The sequence below is a fragment of the Vanessa atalanta genome, chromosome 6 (genome assembly GCF_905147765.1).
Source record: "Vanessa atalanta chromosome 6, ilVanAtal1.2, whole genome shotgun sequence".
NCBI classification, from domain to species: domain Eukaryota; kingdom Metazoa; phylum Arthropoda; class Insecta; order Lepidoptera; family Nymphalidae; genus Vanessa; species Vanessa atalanta.
The window spans coordinates 2976747-3001866 of NC_061876.1; the positions used below are offsets into that span (position 1 = coordinate 2976747).

The window sequence follows — 25120 nt, forward strand, 5'->3', positions numbered from 1 at the left end:
GTAGTTTTTTTTTTTGTTATTATTATTACGTAAGTGCTTAAGCTTCCACATTGAATAAATGAATTTGATTTTACAAAAGCATTCAACAAACAAATGATAAAGTTGATAAATGGAGTAGGGATAGGAAGTCACATAAAAGATGTCACATAAAAGATTCGCAATTAAAGAAATAAACGATTTAATAACCTGCGATAAAGCAGCTCTTTGTGTGACTAAATTAATATTTCTATACTGTACGTTCGAGAAGGAAAATTATTTTTATACAATTCCATACTAAAAAACATTATTAAAGTTTGAAATTGACAGTAAGACAACGTAAAACGTGTCCGATTTCAACACGTGCGCTTGTCGCGTACACTGAGTCGCGTGTTTTGATATAAACATGAACAATGGAACAGGTACGAATGTCTGTTGTATCACGTTTTAGAATTTATATTATATTTCGAGAACAATCTATCATGTGCGATAGTAGCACATGTACTGGCAATTCATTTTAATAATAGAAATTCACATATGAAAGACCGCATATACAATTTTTCAAATAAAATTACCCCCATAAGTAATACTATCAAAATTGGCCTAGCAATTAGTAATACAAACGTAACAGATCGGTAGTTAGTTTATCTGTTAATAATGTAAAGTGTGTTTCGAAAGTTTAATGGTATTTGCATCTAGGCTACTCGCTCTTACGTTGAATTTAACTTACATAGAACTACATATAAATTTTCACCTATTGTAAAAGACTTTCAAATACACTGCTCAAACATAAAACTCATTCTCTAATCAGTAAAAGTTTGGTAGCACCTTAAACGCCAGTAAGTAAACTCACCTGTGCCAACAAGTGCACCGCTTCGTGCGTGGCTTGCACGGACAGCGTGTAGAGCGCGGCGAGCGCGGGTGGTCGCGGCGCGCGGCGCAGCATGTGCGCACGCGCGCCCGCGCACGCGTACCGCATGTCCTCCAGCGACGGAGTGCCTAGCAGCTCGGTTATTAGCTCCAGCTGAAATAACGTGATACTCCTATGAGATGATGAAGATGTTTTATAAATTTTTGTTATAACTCCAAGATGACGTAGATTTCCATTAGAAAAAGAAATGTTAAGAATTGGTTCCTAAGTTCCCCTAGTTAGAGTAAATTTGGTTACAATATATTCTACTGCTAAGCGAACATTAATAATTAAAACGATACTCCGGATATATCTGAAAAAAATAAACTAGTATGAATTTATATTTGTACATTACATTACGAATGAGACGTTACTCTTTAGGACTTCTAATTATCACATACTGGACGACAAAATATTGCTTCACTTCTATCCAACGAGGAGGTTGTGCTGATTCTTCACCAACCATATCATGTCTTATATTTACTATTTATATAACAATAATTGAATAAATCTATAGATACCTGCTGCACGGGACTCTGAGCTTGAAACAGTATGCGTCGACCGAGCAGCTCGCCGAATATGCAGCCCACAGACCACACGTCCACCGCGGCCGTGTAGTGGTTCGCGCCCATCAAGATTTCCGGCGCCCTATAATCACGGAATTAACGTATCACGTATAATATAGTATATTACATACATATCGTAAAATTAAATTACAAACAGACATGAAAACTTGCTTAATAAGCTATTTAATTGTAAATGTCGGCATTGAGAAAAAAAAAAGTTTCTCACAACTAATTACAAGAACGAAACGTATTAATAAATAGTAATTATTATTAATTATTAACAATAACAATTGTAATATAATTGAAAAATATAACTATTAAATAAATTAGATAGGGACTTCAAGTACAAATCAATATGATAAATTGTTTCTTAGATTTTTATTGTTCATTAAAATGTTTTAATGTCAAATTAAATTTAATTATATTAACATGATAATAAAGTCACGGCCGGTTCGAATCATACACACATTTTCTAAAGTTGCGAAATATGTAGCTTCTAAATAGATTTTATTCCGATTCTAAACCCGTTCAATTTTTATCCAGCCAGAGATTTTTACTGCGCGAATTTCAAATCGCGCGTGCGTAAACATACATACATATGCTTACTAGTATTGCATGAGAATATTTCGCATTGCGGACTAGTCCTAAACACGAAAACAAAAATGGAATAACAACAAAAGTTGATCGTTGTTATAAATCAAAATACGATTCGAGTTGAACGTTCAAGACGCCGTTATGCAAAGATAGAAATCACGACTCACGATATATTATGCACTAACCGCGTAAAGTAAGATGAGCTAGCCGTGGCCTACTTTCAAAACCGCGGTCAGCGGAGCAAAGGTCATTCATTCATTCTACGATCACTTCACGTTTACTTTAGAAAAAAAAAACTAACGCGCTAAATGAAATGGGAGTAAGCAATTTTATAAATTCAAAACGTTGAATTTTTAATAATCGATTGTAGTGTTTAAGATAAATTGGTAAAAAAACCCTTGATGGGTATGAAAGGTTTTTTTTAACCTATCAATAGGTGTGAATCGATAAACTTCCTTCCTTCCTTTTTTTAATTTTTTTTTTCACGTTTTAGTTTTATGCTATTATTTGAAAAGCTTTATAGAAATATATTTTTATTTATTTAGAGGGCGCTATAAGATTACACTATATACGCTAGGTTGTAAAGCGGCAGGCCCGTCTTAAACTAAAGTAAAGGCGTTGCATAAACCCGAGTGCCGCGCATTTGAATCCTTGCCGTCAATAGTAAAGACTGCAACCGAGCCCAGATGGTGTCTTAAAAATATTCATTGGGGAGGGAAGAACGCCAGAACACCGCACCCGGGCGCTTGTTATGCTTAAGACGAACTGCAAATCGGTGCCAAAATACTAACTCGCTTCTTACAAATTTATTTGTAATGACACAATCTTGATAACTCAAAGCTGTATTAATGGCGTTTATATGAAGACAAAACCTTTTGAGGAGAGGGGTCCTAGGAGACAATATTGCTGATGAAGGACTAGGGCCGGTGCTGCATAATTATATACAATTTATTTAAACCCGGCAGAGTGGTTTATATTTATAGTAAGTACTACTTGAATACTATTAAAGACTGGCCGATCTATGCTTCTAGGGCTGGCCGACCAATGCTTCTAGGGAATACATTTATGTGTGGATTCGATTGCCATCGCCGTACGTCTTGTCACACTATAAGCCGTACAAGATAGCTTGATCTTTTTGACAGATGTATTTTTTTCTGATCAACATAACTTTGCAATGACGAACATATTATTCTCTTTATTTAATGATTTTAAAAATTGCAAAAAATCTATATTAATGTACATATAATAAAAAAGTTCCTAAAAATTCAAGCGTTATCCGAAAATTTTAAGGCTTTTCCTATTATATATTATTGCTTCAAAGTAAAATTTAAATAGAAACACTGAAAATAATAGACGCTTGTACAGTGTTACATCGGTCGGACGGTAGGGACGCGAATAGCAGGCAGTAACTGCTACAAATACCGATTACAAAAATCCTTATTAAAGATCATTGTTAAGTTATTGTTAAAGTTGGTAAAACTCTTTTTAGAAAAATAAGTTAAAAAAAATTGAATTCTAATTTGAATTACGCATTCCATCGTTCCATCGACTGTTATATATGTTATATTTTCTGTTTCTCATCACTAGCAGGTCCGTCAAAGATCAAGCCAACTTGAACGGGGTATAAATGTTGATGGCATTGATGGATGCACTTAACTGCAACTGCACCAGTTAAGATGATGTCACTTTATATTTATTCAAGTAACGAATAACCATTCTTCGAAAGCAATACAATGGTTTTCACTACGATTTATGTAAGTCGACTGGACCAATTGTTATATAAATAAATCATTATGACCAATTATCTCTATCGATGCTTGACTTCAATAAAAATTGATGTTAATTATATATTAAACAATAATGACGATTGATTCAATCGAGTGATGGTAAAAATAAATCGATATATCGATGAAATTTTATTTAGTAAGGTCTTCATTGCTTAGGTAACATTTATAATGTAAACTATAAATAATTCAGTAAGCATTTATCTTACGAAAATCTACTAATCATTGGTGTATCCAAACAAAATTTTTGTTACCTAGAACTTATTGAGTTGGGTATATCCTTAACATATTTCTTGAATTTTTTTACGTTTAAATGAATCGAACTCTATCACCTACCTAATAGAGGTTATTACGTATATATCACGATTATTTATCACCTCATCTATTCATGGAATCGATTTGCATAATTAAACTTATCTAAATGAGCTCAAAGAAAACGAAATAAAATTTATCATAATTAATTTCTATCAGAATTTCTAATATAATTAATTAACCATTAAAAAAACCCTTCAATAAGCGTATGTACTGATTTTAATATTATAGGTAGGTACTATTTAAAACAAAGGTTTTAATAAATTCGACAAAGTTATAAGTTGAAAATTAGCCAAAAAAACGACAGAACACACAGCCATGCGAGAGCAACTATATCATATTTACGACTATTACGTTACGGCTCCTTTACTAACCTATAGTACTGCGTGACGACTTCCTGGGTCATGTTCTTCGTGGCGTCTGGCTCCTCTACTCTGGCGAGACCGAAGTCACATATCTTGAGCACACAGTTGCTATTTACGAGCAGATTGCCAGGCTTAATGTCTCGGTGAAGGATTCGAGCTGAGTGAAGATATTTTAACCCTGGTAACAAAATATTATATTTATTGATTAAATACTTAATTTGTTCGTCAAAAAGTCGATCATGTTATGTACAAACATATCTATTAGCATTAGCATTTTTTAGCATTAGCAGCCTGTAAATTTTCCCACTGTTGGGCTAAAGGCTTCTTCTCCCTTTGAGGAGAAGGTTTGGAGCATACTCCACCACGCTGCTCCCATGCGGGTTGGCGGAATACACATGTCGCAAAATTTCGTTGAAATTAGACACATGCAGGTTCCCTCACGATGTTTTCCTTCACCGCCGAGCATGAGATGAATTATAAACACAAATTAAGCACATGAAAATTCAGTGGTGCCTGCCTGGGTTTGAACCCGAAATCATCGGTTAAGATGCACGCGTTCTAACCACTGGGCCATCTCAGCTCTGTCCATACCAATTTAAATATTTAAAGGTATTTTACAAAACAAAAAAAAAAAAATTTAAATGGTTCACTTTTAGAACATTGTAGCTGAAATTAATCCCAAATGATTTTTGGTATTCGTTATTAAGTAATTTCAAATGAATTTAAACTATCACATATGAAATGTTAACATTACATATAATATCGCATGAACAACTGAAGGGACCAAATATTGAAGGTTTAGGAAATAGTGAATGAGATATCATTTAACACTTTAATAGACGAACCAAAGTCTAAACATATGAAAAAGACAAAGGAGATTTAACAACAAAAGGCATACAATAAGAAAATTCTAGTGACAGAACTTTACGTTGTTTTGAATTAATTGAAATTGTTAACATTGCAATTTACTTCACAGCGATATTAAAACAACCGTCTTGCAATTGTTTTAATATCGCATTGAATATTGACATGTATCATAAACGTCATTGTTCACTTTACTCATCATCAACATTTAAATGAGTCTGAATTGTTAGGAACCGGTTTAAATCCGATCCTAGTCAGAGTTAATAAAAAAAAAAACAATTCCATCATATTATCCAAATCCAGTTCGATCCGCTTTCCGCGGGTCAATACCGGAATCTCAATGTACCAGGGAAACATAAAGTTCCGTACAGTTATACAGTTTTCCCCAAGAGTACATGTAAGAAAGATTCGAGTTAGGATATATGAGGCTACTTCCAACCGGCGCCAGATTTCCAAGTCATAAATTATAGATACCACGAACGTAGATTCTTTTTAACAGCCGCAGTCTGTGATTCTTATCAGTTATTCGAAGGTATGTGGTTTTATAAAGCGTGATATAAAACTCTGTAAATAAAATAATTAACTACTGGACTTTTACTAAATATTTTTATATTAATTAAAAAAAGTTGTACTAATAATATGATGATAATGAAAATATATGTAATGCCTACTAGTTGATATTCGTTGATTTAGGATTTGGTCGTCAGGTATGAGGGATACAGAAGTAGCCTATTATGTCCTTTCCCGGAGTTCAAACTTCATTAAATTGCAAAAGAAATTAAAGAGCTACAGACACACAGATACACAGACAGATGGACAAAGTTACTTTCACATTTATAATATCAGTTTAGATTACAAATAACTACCGTAATAGCGAAGAACAGAAATGTTAAAGAGAAATTTCGCTATACATTTTCGTGGACATGTCAGTGAAAATGTTTGCGATTTTAAGACGGTAGGCGGAGCATCAGACATTCGCGCCATCCCGCAGGAACGCGTACGCGTCACCGCTGAACCGTACAAAGCGGGCTGGATGCCACGTCAAAACAAATTAACGACACCTCACCACCTCCCGAGTTTAATTTCCCAAAGGAAGTAATATTTTCGTGTACCTGACGACAAACTCCTCATTTTCAAATTTAACGTGAAAATAACAGGTATTTCGTAACAATGTTCTTTCATTCGCATTGAAATCTTAACCGATAACACGCTTCTACAAAATCGATTCATAAATCTTATCTATTTAAATGTAATTATTAAAAGTGTGTTACATATGTATACTCTACATATAATTATATTTAGTAGAATTAATTATTCCCGGAACAAACCATATAGTTCAACACCAACAAATCGCCTAGCGATCTAAAAGTCTCAAATTCGAACCTTTGGCCTCGTATCCACCTCCAACAGAAGCATCACACTTTACTTTGAAAATGTAAATACCATTATCAATACCTTGAAAAAAGACATGTTATGTTTTATTGAGAAAGTTACAGGACTACACTAAGCGCTTATTATAGCAATTTTAACAGGATACACAAATCGAGCTGTGACGTCATACAGGTGTAAACAACATTCGGTTTGAAATACTAATTCAATAACAAGTAAATTATATCGAATTATAATTAATATTACAACTGTGTTGATTCTAACTAGAACAATGTAGGATTAGCTCAATATAAATGAGTTACTAACTCAATTAACATATTGAACAAATTATGTATTATCAGATCGAATTAGTATTAAAAATATTATGTCAAAATTTCTTAGCTGTACATAAAATACGTCGTTACAATTTACAAAGATACGGAACTGAACAATAAACATGAGCTCTGAGAGTCTGGTATACTGTTCTTCAATTGCCTTGTGACTCACGATACCTTGAAACATTAGCCGGAGGAGTTATGTACGCTGGGAATCTTAAAGTTTTACGTCAGTCAAAGTCCATGATATTAAAGCTGACGATTAGTCTAACGGGACATGCGAAGCACAGTACATTGCAACATATGAACACATTTATAAATGCACATTTCCGTGCCGGAGTACAGTTTAGAAAAGCCTCTATAAATTATTTTTGTTTTATATAATAGGAAAATGTACTGACTACCTGATGGTAATTGGTCGACATGTACGCGCGAGAGAAAAGTGGACTGTATTTTTGGTATAAAAGGGTGTTACCTCAAAACTCTGGGCTCGGTGAAGACACGTTCTTCTTGGGAGCGCTCCCTTGGTCTTCATACACTCGAAGAACACAGCCAAAGGGATGGGTGATATTATAGGAGAAGGATAAGTCCGTTACACAAGCTAATTTCAAAAGCGCGGCGCACTCACATAACACACGTTACCGCGGCTCACACCAGAAGGGAAGAGAGAAAAAGAAGTACGTCATACGTCAAAATCATTCCATAGACAAAACATAGACGTTTCAACGTACGCATACACCTAAATACGCTACATACCGCCCGCCTTAGAGTCACTCACTCTAATATAAACACTCGGACGGCTTCTACACTACACTATAACTAAACTATACTATTATTGACTAAAATATAAAAATATATTATTCACTGTCCGGGAGCGGACACACTTTAACAACTGCACGCTTGCAAACACCTTGTGCAGTGCGCACAGAAACCACTCGAACCACACCATCCTTGCCGGGATGCGTATTCTCAATAACACCGAGACGCCATTGCAAGGGTGGTAAATTGTCCTCTTTGAGGACCACTAATGAGCCTATCTTAACATTGTTCCGTGACTCTGTCCACTTGGACCTTTGTTGTAACGTATGGAGATACTCTTGACTCCATCGTTGCCAATAATGCTGCACGATATTACAAAAAATATACAAGACACTAAATTCACATACCATTTTACTCGCTTTCACAAAGTTTTGACCACAATCACAGTACACATCCGTACACACACCTCTACGGTTACAAAATCGTTTTAAAAACAGCAATAAAGGCTTCAGCTGTTAATTCTGACACTAACTATAAGTGGATTGCACGTACACACAAACAAACACACATAGGACTTATAAAGTTTGGCATTTCTATGAGTTCCTAGTTTTATCATAAAAGGCCCACAATAATCAATACCAACACGTAAAAAAGCACGACACCTATCCACTCGAAAAGAAGGCAAATCGCCCAAAAGCGGTTGCACAGCTTTCGGCTTATTCCTAAAACAAGTAATACACTGAAATACTCTTTGTCAAACAATACTACGAGCTGATAGTATCCAATACTTTGCAATAAATATTGTAATGTTTGTACACCAACATGTAAATAGATTTTATGGTAATAATCAATAATTAATTTTGTAAGATGATTTCTTTTAGGTAAGATAATTTGATTTTTTATATCATTATTCAACGAAGAATTAGACAACCGCCCGCCAACACGCAGTATGCCAGACCTATCTATAAAGGGTTTTAGCCTTTGTATACCAGTTGCACACGGTCTATTTTTTGATAAACAATTAAACACATCGCTAAACTCATTTCTTTGAACTAACTTAATCAAATTCAATAACGCTAAATTGTACTCCGACCCTGTAATATAATTACACTTAGTTTTTTCAACATTTAAACAATTAACTTTAAACCGATAACACCACGCCGTAACACACACTAGCTTAGAAAGATCTGAGTACTTATGTAGCAAATCAAAATCAATGTCATTCACACAAACAAAAGCTTTAATAACACGCCTGTCACTATTTATAATATTAACTTCACTATCCCCTATGTCATTAGTCATAGACACAGGCCACTGATCCCGTGACAAACGTAACCAAGGAGGCCCTTGCCACCAAAGGTTGTATGAAAGTAACTCTGAGGGTAACATTCCTCGTGAAGCACCGTCCGCGGGGTTATGAACCGAAGCAATATGAAACCAATTTTCAGGACTAACATTACACTGACACTCACTGGCTCGATTAGCCACAAAAGTTTTATATTGATGAGATGAACTCTTTATCCAGGACAAAGCGATAGTAGAATCAGTCCACGCAAAAACTCTATCGATTTTTATTCTATCTTCGAACACGTTCATAACATATTTTATCAAACGAGATAGAATTACTGCAGCACACAACTCCAACCGTGGTATACTAATCCTTTTAAGAGGTGCAACACGAGATTTCGACATAAGTAAATACGTCTCACTGCGTCCATTAGCAGCAGTAACCCGAAAGTAGACAACAGCAGCGTAACCACGCTCAGAACTATCTGAGAACCCATGAAGCTCAATCGAAGCTGCATTCGTCGATACAAATCGATTTATTCTCACACTCGACAAGACTGAAAACTCCTTAGTATATTGTAACCACACTTTTTTAAGATCAACTGGTAAAGGTTCATCCCACGATAAACCACGCACCCACAATTGTTGCATCACACACTTAGCAAACAATGTGACTGGGCTTAACCACCCTAAGGGATCGTAACACTTAGCAATTTGAGATAACACTGCTCGTTTGGTACACTCACACGAATCGAGTCTAACATTATAGTGGAACACATCACTTTGTGGATTCCATTGCACACCCAACACCTTGATGACACTTTCATCTTCTGCTGCAATAAAATTCACACTAAGTTCCTTATCACATTCAGGAATATTAATCAACACAGAAGGAATGAATGAATGTGGAATGTAGTTAGGCCTATAACGAACATCCAAATTATTTTTAACCAATTCCATGTGACCCGAATCCAAATAATCCTTCATAAAATCACTATATGCCTTTTTCAATAATTCATTTTTGTTTAACCTTCCTTCCAAAGCTAATAAACGCCGCAAAGCGATATCCCGCGAATTACCTAAGTCCGGTCGATCAGTTTTAAAAGGCAGTCTAATTCTATATCTCCCATTCTTTTCACGAGAATGAGTTGAAACAAAATGATCTTCACAGCGCCTCTCCTCCAGACTTAAAAAAGAACCAACAACTGGTTCTGATTCAATCTCCCAGAACCTTTTCAAAATTGAATCGAGGTTTTCATCAGATATAAAATTAGACATAGATACCTTCTGCAGGTTCTTTAGATTTTTATTTCTCACCTCTCCCATAACCAACCAACCAAACACACTGTTGATAGCATGGGGACCCCCACACGCACCTACGACACGACCGTCTCTTATGATAGAGGGAAACACCTCAGCCCCCAACAAAATATCAACCTTAGATGGAATATTAAATTTTGAATCGGCAAGCTTTAATGGTTTTAAATGATCCCACTGTTCAATAGGAACATAAACATTAGGTATAAAGTTCGTAATTTTATTTAGCACTAAACATGACACAATCTGAGAATTATCATCACTATTCTCAGGTAGTATCTCACACGACACGACACCATTCGCCTTACACACATTAGACATACTGAGACCACACACTGGCACACACACCTGCCGAATCGGTAAGCCTAATCGACGAATGAAACTAGAGGTTACGAACGACGACTGTGAACCGGGATCCAACAACACGCGAGCCACCTCGCAGGAGCCGTCACGTCGCCTCACTCGAACCACGGCAGTGGACAACAAAACTGTTCCCGAGCTCGCACACACAGAGCCTTTAAGGGACACCACAGCCTGTTCTCCGCTGGCATTCACACACTCGCCAGACACTCGCCGTACACCACTTTCGTTTTCACGAACACGAGAACACTCTTTCTCATTCACACTATCTTGCTTAAAGTGCAAGAGTTTATTATGTGACATTTCACACTTGTCACATTTAAAGTTTGATTTACACTCAGAGGCAACATGATTACCTGATAAACACAAAAAACACAATTTATTTCGCTTTACCACTTTCGATCTATTATACGGAGACAGATGCAAAAACTTAGGACATTTATACAACTCATGATTAGAATAACACATTACACACTCATTATTATTTTTAAATCCGGTTGTAAAAGAAGAAACATACTTATTCCCGCTAGCACTCTTAACACTCAACACCCTACGCATCGAACCTTGACTCGACGCTTCACAAGCACGTATTTGCTTATCTAAAAAATCTAGAAGTTGAACATATGTCGGATATTCGCGATCATTTTCTAAGGACAATTCAAAGCGACGTCTCGACTCACTATCTAATTTTTTTAACACTAAGTGAAGCAACAAAAAACTCCATTCACCGGTAGGAAAACCTAAAGCCTTCAATGCACTTAAATTTTCTACCAAATTATTTCTTAAACGTTTCATACCTTCGACGTCTATGTCACTACGCAACGAAGTTAAATTCAACAATTCATCCATATATTTATTTGCTATGCGACGTTTATCGGAGTATCTTTCTACAAGGGAATTCCAGGCTACAGAAAAATTATCGGATGTTAATGATAAACATTTAATTAAATTATATGCTTCACCTTTTAAACTTCCACGTAAATATTGAAACTTTTGTATTTCCGATAAACTATTATTACCGATTATGGTTGAATTAAAGAAATCAAAATAACTACACCACTCTGAATACTCACCGGAAAACGTTAACAACGGCAGCTTAGGTAACCTAACACTTGTATTCGGAGCACTACACTTTCCACAATCAGATTTACGCTCAGAATTATTATCACTATCACTACGCTCAATAATTGACTTACGCTTTAAGAATTTATTATATTTCGCACGAATATCGATCACTTTGTCCATAAAATTATCACGGATTTCCTCCTGTTCGGATTCTACAAATAATTTTTGAGATATTAAAGTTGATTCGATTTTAGTCTGTGTTTCTTCAAACTGAGAACGAAGTAAGTCTAAATCACCATAACTCGCGTCGAACTCATCAACTAAATCCGAACTTTCGTAATGCAACATACGGTCTAATTGCTTAACGAGAAATTTTCTATGAAATAATAATTGATTTAAATCCATATTTAACACAATACAATTATTATTTTACAAAACACGAGACTAGCTAAGGAATAAGATTTATATTCAATTCAAACTAAAAAACAAGTTGTCCTAAGTAAAGAAACACAATTATTATGACACTAAATAATATAATACTAAACTTTTTAACTCGACTGCGTTATAACACGACGCGTCCGGTCTATATTGTGCGGTTGCGCATCGACCGACAATATCACAAAATATGAAGGTACTTCGAAAAATAATCGACTAAATTATTTTTATGTAAAATTACACTTTTCTACAATGCAAATAATACGCAATTAATATAAATTACGTAATGTTGTAAAGCGAAATAAAAATTAACACTATTTTAAATTACACATTAGCTCCTAACGAAAGTATTATCCGTTTCTCCATGGAATGATTTTGAAGTATTAACACGCGATTTAAAACACACAAAATCGCCGATTTACACTAAATTTTAAATCTCAAATTTGGCTACGAAGGACCAAAATGTACGCGCGAGAGAAAAGTGGACTGTATTTTTGGTATAAAAGGGTGTTACCTCAAAACTCTGGGCTCGGTGAAGACACGTTCTTCTTGGGAGCGCTCCCTTGGTCTTCATACACTCGAAGAACACAGCCAAAGGGATGGGTGATATTATAGGAGAAGGATAAGTCCGTTACACAAGCTAATTTCAAAAGCGCGGCGCACTCACATAACACACGTTACCGCGGCTCACACCAGAAGGGAAGAGAGAAAAAGAAGTACGTCATACGTCAAAATCATTCCATAGACAAAACATAGACGTTTCAACGTACGCATACACCTAAATACGCTACAAGTAAATTATATCGAATTATAATTAATATTACAACTGTGTTGATTCTAACTAGAACAATGTAGGATTAGCTCAATATAAATGAGTTACTAACTCAATTAACATATTGAACAAATTATGTATTATCAGATCGAATTAGTATTAAAAATATTATGTCAAAATTTCTTAGCTGTACATAAAATACGTCGTTACAATTTACAAAGATACGGAACTGAACAATAAACATGAGCTCTGAGAGTCTGGTATACTGTTCTTCAATTGCCTTGTGACTCACGATACCTTGAAACATTAGCCGGAGGAGTTATGTACGCTGGGAATCTTAAAGTTTTACGTCAGTCAAAGTCCATGATATTAAAGCTGACGATTAGTCTAACGGGACATGCGAAGCACAGTACATTGCAACATATGAACACATTTATAAATGCACATTTCCGTGCCGGAGTACAGTTTAGAAAAGCCTCTATAAATTATTTTTGTTTTATATAATAGGAAAATGTACTGACTACCTGATGGTAATTGGTCGACATCGCTTATAAACATTGGCGCCGTTAATAATATTAACCATTCCATACAACACCGATGCGCAGTTATCCCTGAGAACTAAGATGTTATGTCCCTTATGTCTGTAGTTAAGCTCTCTCTCTTCAAACCGGAACACGAAAATACTGAATTTATATTTGGCGGATAATAATTGGATGGTACCTACACAGATGGGCTTGCAATATAAAACCCTACTTCCAATAGTAGAACTAATACAAGGCATTCAATTGACAAAGGAAAATAACATTTAATACAATAATTTGTTTACTACTTTGAGTCATACGGCCTAAGTTACACAATGGTTTATATCTTTCATTAACGCATTAATTATTATTTAACACAACATGTACATGTGAAATCGTTATTGTGTATTTCAGAATTATTGATTAAATTAGTCATTTAATATAATAAAAGAACCTATTAATAATGTGGTCGTAATCTACGGTGCCTCTATTATTTAATTTAAAAGGTTATTATTTTATATTGCAAAACTTATAAATATTTGTAAAACTTCATCCAAGAGTTGAGCACAGGTCGTCGCCCGCGCACCCGAGCGCGACGCTCAGTAGTCCTCGCTCCTTGCGGGGACAAAGCGCTAAACTCATTTGACTACGGTCATCGTGATACTAATTACATTTTACAACTTCATTTACTTATATTTCAGTCAAGTTTTACTTCCCGACCGATATATTATATCATTCGAGATATTTATTAAGACTCAATCTCGAATTTGATTTATAACGCTTATGTTATCCAAGGCTCAGCCTACATCTAAGATACATTCCATTTCGATTAGTTCAGTGGTTTAATTGAGATGATTAATATAATTTATTTGGTTATAAAGAAGCTCTAGACGTGTTTTTAAGTTTGCAAGCCATTGTTTCTTAGAAAAAAATGTCAGGAAATAACCGCTGCTGAAGATTTACTATAAACCTAAAAACAAAAATATAACGGCATAAAAATAAAACTTAATAGTTACAATTGATGAATTGTAATTGATGAAAAATGAAAAAGGTCATTATTTATTTCATAATTATAGCTGCGAAACATTTACCATTCACTAAATGAAACATTTCAAATGGCATGGTTGTTTAAAAATACAACGATATAAACAAGAATTGTCCGAGCATCGATAGCTCCCGTTCAAAATCAACAAGGAAATTTTAATCACTGGTATACATTTAAGATGAAATGCATCCCGAATGTAATATGTATCGCACAAGGAATAACAGTACGGGGTGTGATGTTTGCTCACGCACTGGCAGCAAACAACATTGCTTGTTCGTGCATCGCTCTCACGCTGAGGATGGAACGGCTTTCACAATTAACGCCCTGCATCACCGGGCACCGTTAGGGTGACCGCTCCGAAATGGGACGTTTTACAGTTCCGCAATGATGTTCCGAACGTCCTTTACAGTCTTATTACTATTAATACAATAAATAAGAAAAAACTTGTAACCCCTACTTTCCGTTTGCATACGGTACAGAGAACGTTTTTGGATCAATGGTATACGCATATATAATAAGATACCGGGAAATGTAACCAATTTACCATTTACGAAATTTAAAAAGTTTATTAAGATTAAATTAATAAATAAGTCTTATTATTTATTAAATGAGTTCTTTTTAGAAAAAAAACGCCTGCATATAGGCTCGCGTTCAATCACAGGACACTAATTATTATAAAAAAAACAGCATTGTAAATCTGTTTATTTGAAAAGAGCAACTATGCGAGTTTCTTGCCTTTTCTTCTCGTTGGAGGTTGCTTCCGAAACGGTGGTAGTTTTTTGATATCGACGATTCAAAAACGCTTTGTTGTGAAGATTACTTGAATAAAATTGATTTGATTTGATTATATATTTAATACGATAAGGGTAATACTTTAAATAGTTTATAACCATAACATTTTCCTGTGTTGACTACATTAGCCATGAAATGATTTATACTATTTAATTTACATTGAAAGTGTAATCACAATTATTTGTCAAACTAAGTCGCTACAAATGACTATAGTTCAATGAAATGTCAAGAAAAAACATCGGACGCGATGGATTTCGACAAACAAGGAATATTAAACATCAAATATACCTCGGGACGTCAATCGTGAAGGAATTACACAAGGGGTATTTAATTCTCAAATTGATCATAAATTAGGTATATTCTAATACCTACGACTGCAGAGCAAGTTTGCACACAAATGGATACAATATGAAGAGTGATGTAATAAAAAATAATAAGATTTTTAATCTGTGTGTTAGCATAGACGACTTCTTAGATAAGTTAAAGACACAGTAAGGTGATAGAAAAGACTTCAAAGCACAACATGTATAATACCTTTATCTTTGACGTCTTGAGATTTTATGTAACTAATACAAGACGTTTTATTTATCGTGCCGACAAATACGCTGACGTATAGGAATAAATTCCATTAGCGAGATCCCGGTAGGTATAAAAGCGTTTGGCGGTTAAAATTTTAACATCCAACGACGAAGCAAAATCCTAATAACCAGACTGATTTTAAAAGACTAAAAAAAATCTATAATTGTAGGTATCAATGCTAAAATGACTTCGACTTATTTCCATTAAATTAAAACAATAAATCACAAACTCGTTTAATCAATAAATACTATACCCAACGACCTACTCTATTTAGTATTCCAAGCATCAGCTGAGACGTAATTGATATTTTAAATTTACTCCGGTGAGGCACTTGAAAAGTGTTCTTGCGTACCGTGACCATTTATCACAATAAACCCCTAGTAGCTTATACTGAGGACCGCGCAGAGATTTCCTGGGTAAAAAAATCTAGTACATAAATAACGCTAGCTACACACGAGTCGCAAAAGACCGGGACGCCGGCCGCGGCCGCATTTCCATAATTTCGCTCGTTACCGCCGCACAGGCTCTGCGATTATATCTCTTCGTTTCGTTGGATAAACAAAATTAATTAAGCCTCTTTAACTAACTGGCCTTATTTAACAATTTTGAAATTTGGAATTATGTGAAACCGACCAATTAAAATAATCCTCTCACCGATGCAAAATTGGTGAATTGTTAACGGGAAAAAATTAAATTTATATTAAACAATGACTTTACGAAATACAATTATATAGTTAAATTAAACTAATGAGAATATCTTTATCCATAGTATGTTGCACATACTATATAATTAATCTGCTAAATAATAATAATAAAAAAAAAGTTACAAATCAAAGCAAGAACATTGATACAACATACAGTGTATAATTATATATGATCTTAATCGTATGTTAGGTATTCAAGGATCAAAATATCTTCCGAGTACCTGAATATTATAAAAGACGAAGCCATCGGTGGAGCGATGGCTTACGAGTTGCGACCGAACGGACAGCGCATACATTATTAATATCGAACGAGCAACATTAGCATACCTACGTAGATACCTAGCTCGGTGCTATCGACGAGACCGAAACGATCAACGGAAACTGTCGGTGCGTGCACAAATATACGAGTGTAAATTTTGCATCGACGTGATGGGACAGTTCAAATCGCGATGCGAAAGATACTTTAAACTTAAACGGTTAAAATTTACTTATCACTGACAAGACATTTTGAACAATTTACTTATCTACTAGGATTATTAAATTTGATGTAACGTTACCTATCTCTATCAACAATTTATATAATCATTATTTAAATCAGTCTATTTATTTAGTGATTCGGACGATGTTTTGCAATTTGTCATTTCAATTACCTTTATTAACGAAGTAATGTAGGCACATAATTTTTAGATAGTCGCGGGACGCTGTCAAAGGACGCCTATCCTTTTACTTGAGCCGAGACCACTAAGGCAACTATAAAGTTTTTAATTAAACTCCGAGCGTCGGGAGCTTAACGATCGCATTTTTCTGGATTCCCTTCGCGCGTTTCACTCGAGGGAAATCTCTTGCTATCACAGGAATAATTGCAAGAATTAATAATATGAAATCGGGTGACGATTTCATATTATTAATTCTTGCAATAAAACGCTTTAAAAATACTAACGATCAGAATTAATTCCACAAAAAGATAATTAAAACGTGAATTGCAAGAATACCTTTAAGTCTCAGCACTGAGCGTAGTTGAAAAGTTTTAGCTCTTAGTAGTTTAAATTGATTTAAGCCAGGTGGAAATGGAAAAAGCCGGTATAGAGCTAGTTGCTTTAACTTTACGAGTATCCTGGTCATGGCCGTCGTACTCTCGGGAGCTGGTTTGTTTTAAACTTGAATTTATAGACGTTAAACTCAAAACGACGAGCTAGCTCCAGTCTCTGTATTCTCCGAAGGAAAATAACCCGAACACTGGCACGTATGAACCTTTTGTCATAATTAATTTGATAAAATTTTACCTTTGTTTATAACCACATTCAATTAGCAAAGATACGAAAACATATTTTATTAATTTCATTTAATAAATTTTATTGTCTATATCATTGTTGAATATTTGTATTTCGTTTGAGTGCATTTAATATAGACAAACGATGTTGATGTAAATTTAAATAAAAAAAAACGTTAACATAATATAATGTTACATTAATTGTTAATTTTTACACGAGTTATTTATAAATAAAAAATATTAAGGAAAATAAACGGATTATTAAATTTCGACGTTACTTTATGCGAGTTATAAGTGAAAATTAATCCTATCTTACATCCGCTTTCGCAAATTTTCCTCCGGCCATTAAGGCCTTATTACAAAAGCATTCCGGTATAATGAAATATTAAACAAACCTCTGAGTATTTGGTAGAGGAAGACTTTGATGTGGTCGGCGGAGAGGTGTTGGGGCGACACGATTATCTTGTGCAGGTCGCTCTGCAGGAGCTCCGTGATTACATAACTGTTTTATTATTATTAAGGAAATCATACGAAATATCATCTGAAATTAAGACATTATTAAAGTAGTTACACAGATTTATTCGTATTCATTGGAAAACCATTCAGAAAAAACGATAATTCAATTTTTATTGGTTACTAGTGACAAAAAACTCTTCGTAATTCTATCTAAATCAGATTTAAAAAAAGACAATAATTTAATCATTGCGAGAAACTAAACGACTATTAAGCATCAAAATAAATAATGAAACGATGTAATTAACAGAGAAATGAATTCATGGGCATACATAATTGCTTACATTATAGGCAATTGCAAATTTGCAACAGCAATCGGACATCGCATAATCACATCTAGCATTAATTCGAGCGGTTTTGCCCATTACAGCAGTAATAGGACTTTCACAAACAAACACGTAACGCGCAGGTAACGCTAATGAGCACAAAACCACCCAAATTTAGTTAGTATTGGATGTGGGCAACGTGAGCCGTAATATAAACACCCACGGAGGGTGTTTTCCATGGAGTTTGGAATGTCCCCTCCCTTGGGTTCCGAGGTACGGAATTCTGAGGACCGACGGCCGTCAGTGCTATCTCGCTTATCTGCGCTAGGTACGCCCCTAGTGGCCATTACCAAAATTACAGGACAAGCTACCTGCGGAATTATGCAGCACTTGTTGCGGTTAGTTCCGAAACTCAAGGTCTGGAGGAATTCTGTCTAATTCATATAAATTACCATTCGCCGGAAAACGTTGAAGAAATTTGCAAGTTATTATTTTTGGTTACATTTTTAAGCCTTTTGAGAGAGAACTTTAATCACTTTCATTACAATATATGACAATTCTCAAGTAAGGTTTTCCAAATTTTCTATTTATGCGTTTGAGTCCAAGTCATAAGGACCGAGATAAATATGCCCGCAGAGACTGGAGATATTGAGATACATATAATATTTATATTTCACCGTACAAAATGGGAATTTATTGCCCTTGAAACCTTGACATATAAGTCAGTATTAACTTACCATATAAGTCACTATTACCCTTGACAGATATGTTTCCATATATCAACTACCGCAATGGATATAATATTTAAGAGTCATATCCCAGTCTATAACGGAGATATACTATGACGTCACAGTATTGATAAATCATCTAAAGCCTGGATAGCAGCCTTTACACACAACGCCTGAATAATTAAAAATAATTTGATCACTTTCAGAGAATAAAATGAGAGTTAGATGTTATCTGTAAACACAACGGCATTAGTTCAAAACAATGTATATAATTTTTTGATATGATAGTAATCTTGTATTACATAAATACCTAAATGTTTAAACAAAAACTACCAAATTGTCACTTTCAAAGTGAAATGAAATCTCAAAAACGCATTGAAGCCCTCAAAAGAATTATAAAACAAAGGAAATCGCTTTTCAAATACAAAAAAAAAGTATAGTCACAAAACAGACACTCGTCCAAAAGAAAAGGTCCGTCTACAGTAATAAATAGCCTTACGTCAGGTAACTTTTGACCTATATCTTGCAACAAAAAGAGAATCCACTAGCCGTTTCCAAGTGAATCTTTGTATTCGCTTGCATGTTCCATCGTGTGAACGTAGAATGCAAATTCTATTTGATATATCGCACCTAAGAAACTACATTTTAGACGGACACATTAATGTACCTATAGCCTATTCCAATGGAAGTAGGAAAAAAGTTAAGCAAGTCTTGGATTCGCTAATAACTGTGCACTATTAAGACTTTATGATTAATACATTTTTATTTATAATACAACACTATTACACTTAACTACTTATTTTCACTTTAATTGTACTTCCAAAATTCCGAAAACAGTTTCGTCGACGTTCATTCAAAACGCCATTTTTTCGCAAATCCATATTGAATATCATAGATTAATCAAGCTCTCGACCAATGATATCTCGTCAATTTGCTGTCCAATGTTGTTTATTTGGCCTTTCTCCTCTTATGGTTTGAAAAGAGTATATGTGTTTGTGCGATTAGTTCTACATAATTCGGACATGGAAAACAATATGCTTAGGCATATAACCTCTATTGGTTTATTATATACAAATTAGAATATAATGCGAGTAAATAAAATTCCATCCTGTCTCTAAGGTTGGTTTTGAATTGTTCGTTAGCTACAGATTATTAATCCCAGGTTCGAATCTCTTCAGAAATTATGGGTACATCCCATTGACTCGAAAAAGCTAATATTACTCTTTCTGATATTTAATAAACAGTTTATTTGTTGTGTGTGAGTTTAGTTGCGTTTATAAATAGTTATCATTTTTCAAGATTTAAAAGAGAAAACAACTTATATAGTGGCACTAACCCTGTTACTATACAAAACGATCCAATTGATCGTAATATGTGCCACATTCATAAATTTGGCTATTCTTATCTAATAAAGTATTTTTATCATTGAGAATAAATTAAAATATAATATTGTAAGCTTATGCCGGCGCCTGTTTTTTGTATTTTATTCGATACCACCTCAGGTGAACCGCAAGACCTAGTCTTACATTTACTAGCAAGGTTCGGATCGACCTAACGAGCGCATTTCGTAAGCTACGCGCGTTTATTTCGACTAATGAAAGGTAAAGGTTATCCAGAAAGTCAGTCGGTACATCAGACCTTCGTAATAAACCAACTTTCTTTTTTTACGTGAAAGAAGCGGAGCAATCACGTTTCAATTCCTAAGACTGACGTAAATCTTAATTGTCCTTTTGATAGTACTTGGAAATGCTTACAAAGGAGATAAAAAAGAAGTTTTTTATCGATTATTGTCACCAATATTTTCAACATCCGAGGATTATTTTCATTACAATATTTACACTGTTGATTGATTAAAACTGTTACGGCTCCAAAAAACCACAAAAGCATTAAAATAATTAGGACAGTATTCATTTACAATTTGCTACTGACTAGGGAAAAATCCGAAACGAAATCTCATACATAAATAAAACTTGTTAATATCTAAACTCAGTTACAACATAACGTAGTGTGAATTGTATACAATTAAAATTCGTATATTGAGTAATGAGTAGGAAACGAAGGGACTTCTATTCTCTTCTTTTATCACTGAAACTCCCGAAAAGCCAAAGGAAACATAAAAGCGAGGGTTCCACGCTTAAAACTGCTAGGGGATGCGCCCTCGTGGCGTCGTAGTGGGCAGACGTAATTATTTACAGAGGGGCTGAGATTCCAACCCCTTAGCTGTTTTCAATGTTGGGCGTTATATCACCCTTATTCCTTTAGACATAAGATCCATAATGTACGTTACGAATGTGAATATTGCTATACAGTACATTTGGAGGACACAAAGGGCATGCTTCAAGCGTCTGTGACTTGTTGCGTTACTTAGAGTTATATTTTGTGAAAGGTTAAGAGATTACAATAATTCAAGAAAAGGCTTCCGACCCAAAATATTAATGGTATTTAGAACTTATAAATTTAATGAAAAGTCTTATCACAATAAGTACTAAAAACATAAAGAACTTCTCGTCTGAGCTTGATACAAAAAACGACTTTCGAAGGACTTTTACATACTCTGCAAGTCATAACGGATTATTTATAGAAAATCAAATGAAATATTTAATATGAATAAATTAGAAATAATACGAGTCTTTGATTATCGATTTTAGCAGAAAAAAATAAATCTTTTATTTTTCATTTCTTCATAAGGAAACTCCTTACTGTAAAATGGCTTAAAAACCAAGTTATTCCCCTTCGTTAAGCGAAGTTGGTAATTTTCGACGTCATAACTTTCGATGTGTTTGACTTAGAAAGTCTAACTTGGCACGGGTCTCATCAAAGGTAATTGTTGTTCATGAATACGTTCGAGCTCGCTTATGACATTCACAACAAACACAAAAAATAATTAATTATCCTAGGTGAATAAATACTACAAATACCATCTGTAACCACTAACTACTTTATTTTCCATATAATATTAAATATCGAAGGTTTTCTGAAAACGTAATTATTAAATCAAATTCTTTTTCAGAACCATATGGATATTTTTCATAATTATTTTTTCAATCGGACGATCAGAAGCATGATAACTGGTCACCACCGCCCATGGATGTTGGTGCCGTAAGAAACGTAAACCGTTCCGAACATAAGTAATGCGCCACCAACATTGGGAACTAAGATGTCATGATTATGTCACTAATTACCGCAGTAATACTGGCTCACTAACCTTTCCGATTCCAATCACAACAATACTAATAATTCTGTTTGGCAGTAGAATATATGAAATAGAATATATTTGATGAATTGTAAATTCAATTGAAATAGACTGGAACGATAAAATAAAGTTTACGATGGAAAGTTATCCTAGATATACTAATTATACATTGAGTTAGTCCCAAGGGCAATCTCATTGGCTTCATCTAATCAAGATCAAAACATATATACTAACATATATGTACTTAAGTAGGCTCTTACAAGGACTTGACATGATTACAAGATAAATATGTATAAAGCAACAATTTACAACTATTTAGTTTCGAAATATAATATTTATATATATAAATATAGTAATAGGTTAGTTTAAAAGGTATTGGTTAAGACTTTATTAATGGCCTACAGGGCAAGATTTGGATTTTATCCATCATGCTGCACCAAAACGGCTTGGTGGATACACACGTGGCAGAATTTCATACATCACATTCACATTCACGATGTTTTGTTCTAGATAGCAAGGTATGAATTATTAACACATATTTATCGCTTGCCTATTCTTAAATCCCTTCCGTTAAGATTGCCATGCCACACTGGGCCATTTAGGTCTGTAATTAAACCATATCGTGTAACACTCAATTAGAATGTAATGAACTTGATATTAAATATTATATGTATGATTATTATTTGTACATTAGAGACGAGTATCTGACATTTTGTATATAAATGATTATAAAATAACTTTTTAATCTGGCAACATTGACTGATACTCGTCAATTGATGGCGGGAATATTGACTCACGGATATATATATTTTTAATTGCGCATTAAGTAAAACATAATTATGTTATATTTTTTTAATTATTATTATTATATTTTGTTACAATATGTCTGTAAACTTCAACGTTAACACACTGATTAAATATATTTAGAAATATAATTTCGAACAAGTTTATGTAATAATCATAATACTACGTGTTCGTATACGTGTTACGCACTAATCCAATGCAAAGCACGAATATAGAGAAACAAAATAATTAAATATAATTACAGGAACAAGGGATATACTATCTTAAATCTCATTGTTGGTAGTCATTGAAGATTTAAGATTTTTTTAAGATTTCTTGCTGTACCGATATCTATGGGCGGAGGTGATCACTCACCGTCAGGTGCACTTTGCCCGTCGGCTTCCTGTTACAGATTAAAAAAGAAAAACTTACAGAGTTACAGTATCGACTCGGGTCAATAACACGACCAATACTTGAATTTTAGTGTCAATATAGTTAAAGGTAATCGGAAACAGTCCTAACGCAATAAAAAACGGGTATGTTAGGTCGCGGCCCAAATCTCTCTCCTGTCAAATCGTCCCATTGGATTATGACAGTGTGGAAACAAAGCGTATTTATAAGAACAAACCAATATTTTGACGACCTCCGTGGTCGAGTAGTGTGTACACCGGTTTTCGTGGGTACGCCACTCCGAGGTACCGGGTTCGATTCCCGGCCGAGTTGATGTAGAAAAAGGTAATTAGTTTTCTATGTTGTCTTGGGTCTGGGTGTTTGTGGTGCCGTCATTACTTATGAATTTTCCATAACACAAGTGCTTTAGCTACTTACATTGAGATCAGAGTAATGTATGTGATGTTGTCCAATATTATAATATTAACATTTTGTTAATGGCTTATTCGTCATGATATGTCAATTACAAACGAAATAAAAAAAGAATTCCGTCAAAGTGACGGAAATGTCATCGAATCAAAACGGAACTGGATAGTTTCGATCCATCGACAAGCTGCTAACGGAGCGTTTCCGAAACATTATTATAGACAAAGCAATAAATATTACATTTGAACATAAATTCAGTCTTGAAAAACATTAAAATTAGTATATAATAAAAAACATAATGTAAGTTATTATATACGTCTAAATAGATAACTAATTCGACGCATATATATTATTTAAGAATCCACTAGAAGTAAGTTAAAAAAAAAACAGCAGTTATATTCATGTACAATTTTGTATATGTATTGAATTTTCTTGGTTTTGCATATTATTTAATATTGGTAAATAACCTTAAAAAAATATATATAAATAATAATCCCTATTTTTGTTTTCCTAGTGACAAAATATTAAAATGCTTGGAAGTATTTTTGTTCTATTTTGTCAACGTACTGAGATTGAACGTATACATATTAATGGTACGAGCGCACGCCACATCTAGTGCACTCTCTGCTCTGAGGTTAGGATGCACTTGTGTTTACTGAAGCACGATGTGGCGGCGGCTGGGCCGGATGCGGTGCAGCTGTGCACCCGACCACTTTAAACCCGAATACGTTAACAAAAAAACCTTCATACGTAAGTTTCACAATAATATAATCTATAGTATTGTAATAAGGAGGAAATGTAAGTTTTTACTTGATACGACTTATGTTAGAATTGACGTCCT

The 25120-nt window shown here is 34.4% G+C and overlaps 1 protein-coding gene across 3 annotated transcripts in view; it reads right to left on the bottom strand.

Moving 5' to 3' along the window:
• The window catches only part of LOC125065021 (serine/threonine-protein kinase NLK), a 122119-nt gene that overhangs the window by 6904 nt on the left and 90095 nt on the right, over nt 1-25120 (bottom strand). For all 3 annotated transcript variants that reach the window (XM_047672430.1, XM_047672431.1, XM_047672429.1), the window contains exons 4-7: nt 18376-18482; nt 4517-4685; nt 1408-1534; nt 830-1000 (exon numbers count right to left, since the gene is read on the bottom strand). In XM_047672430.1, coding sequence (XP_047528386.1) covers nt 830-1000; nt 1408-1534; nt 4517-4685; nt 18376-18482 — 574 coding nt within the window. The remainder of the gene's footprint in view (nt 1-829; nt 1001-1407; nt 1535-4516; nt 4686-18375; nt 18483-25120) is intronic.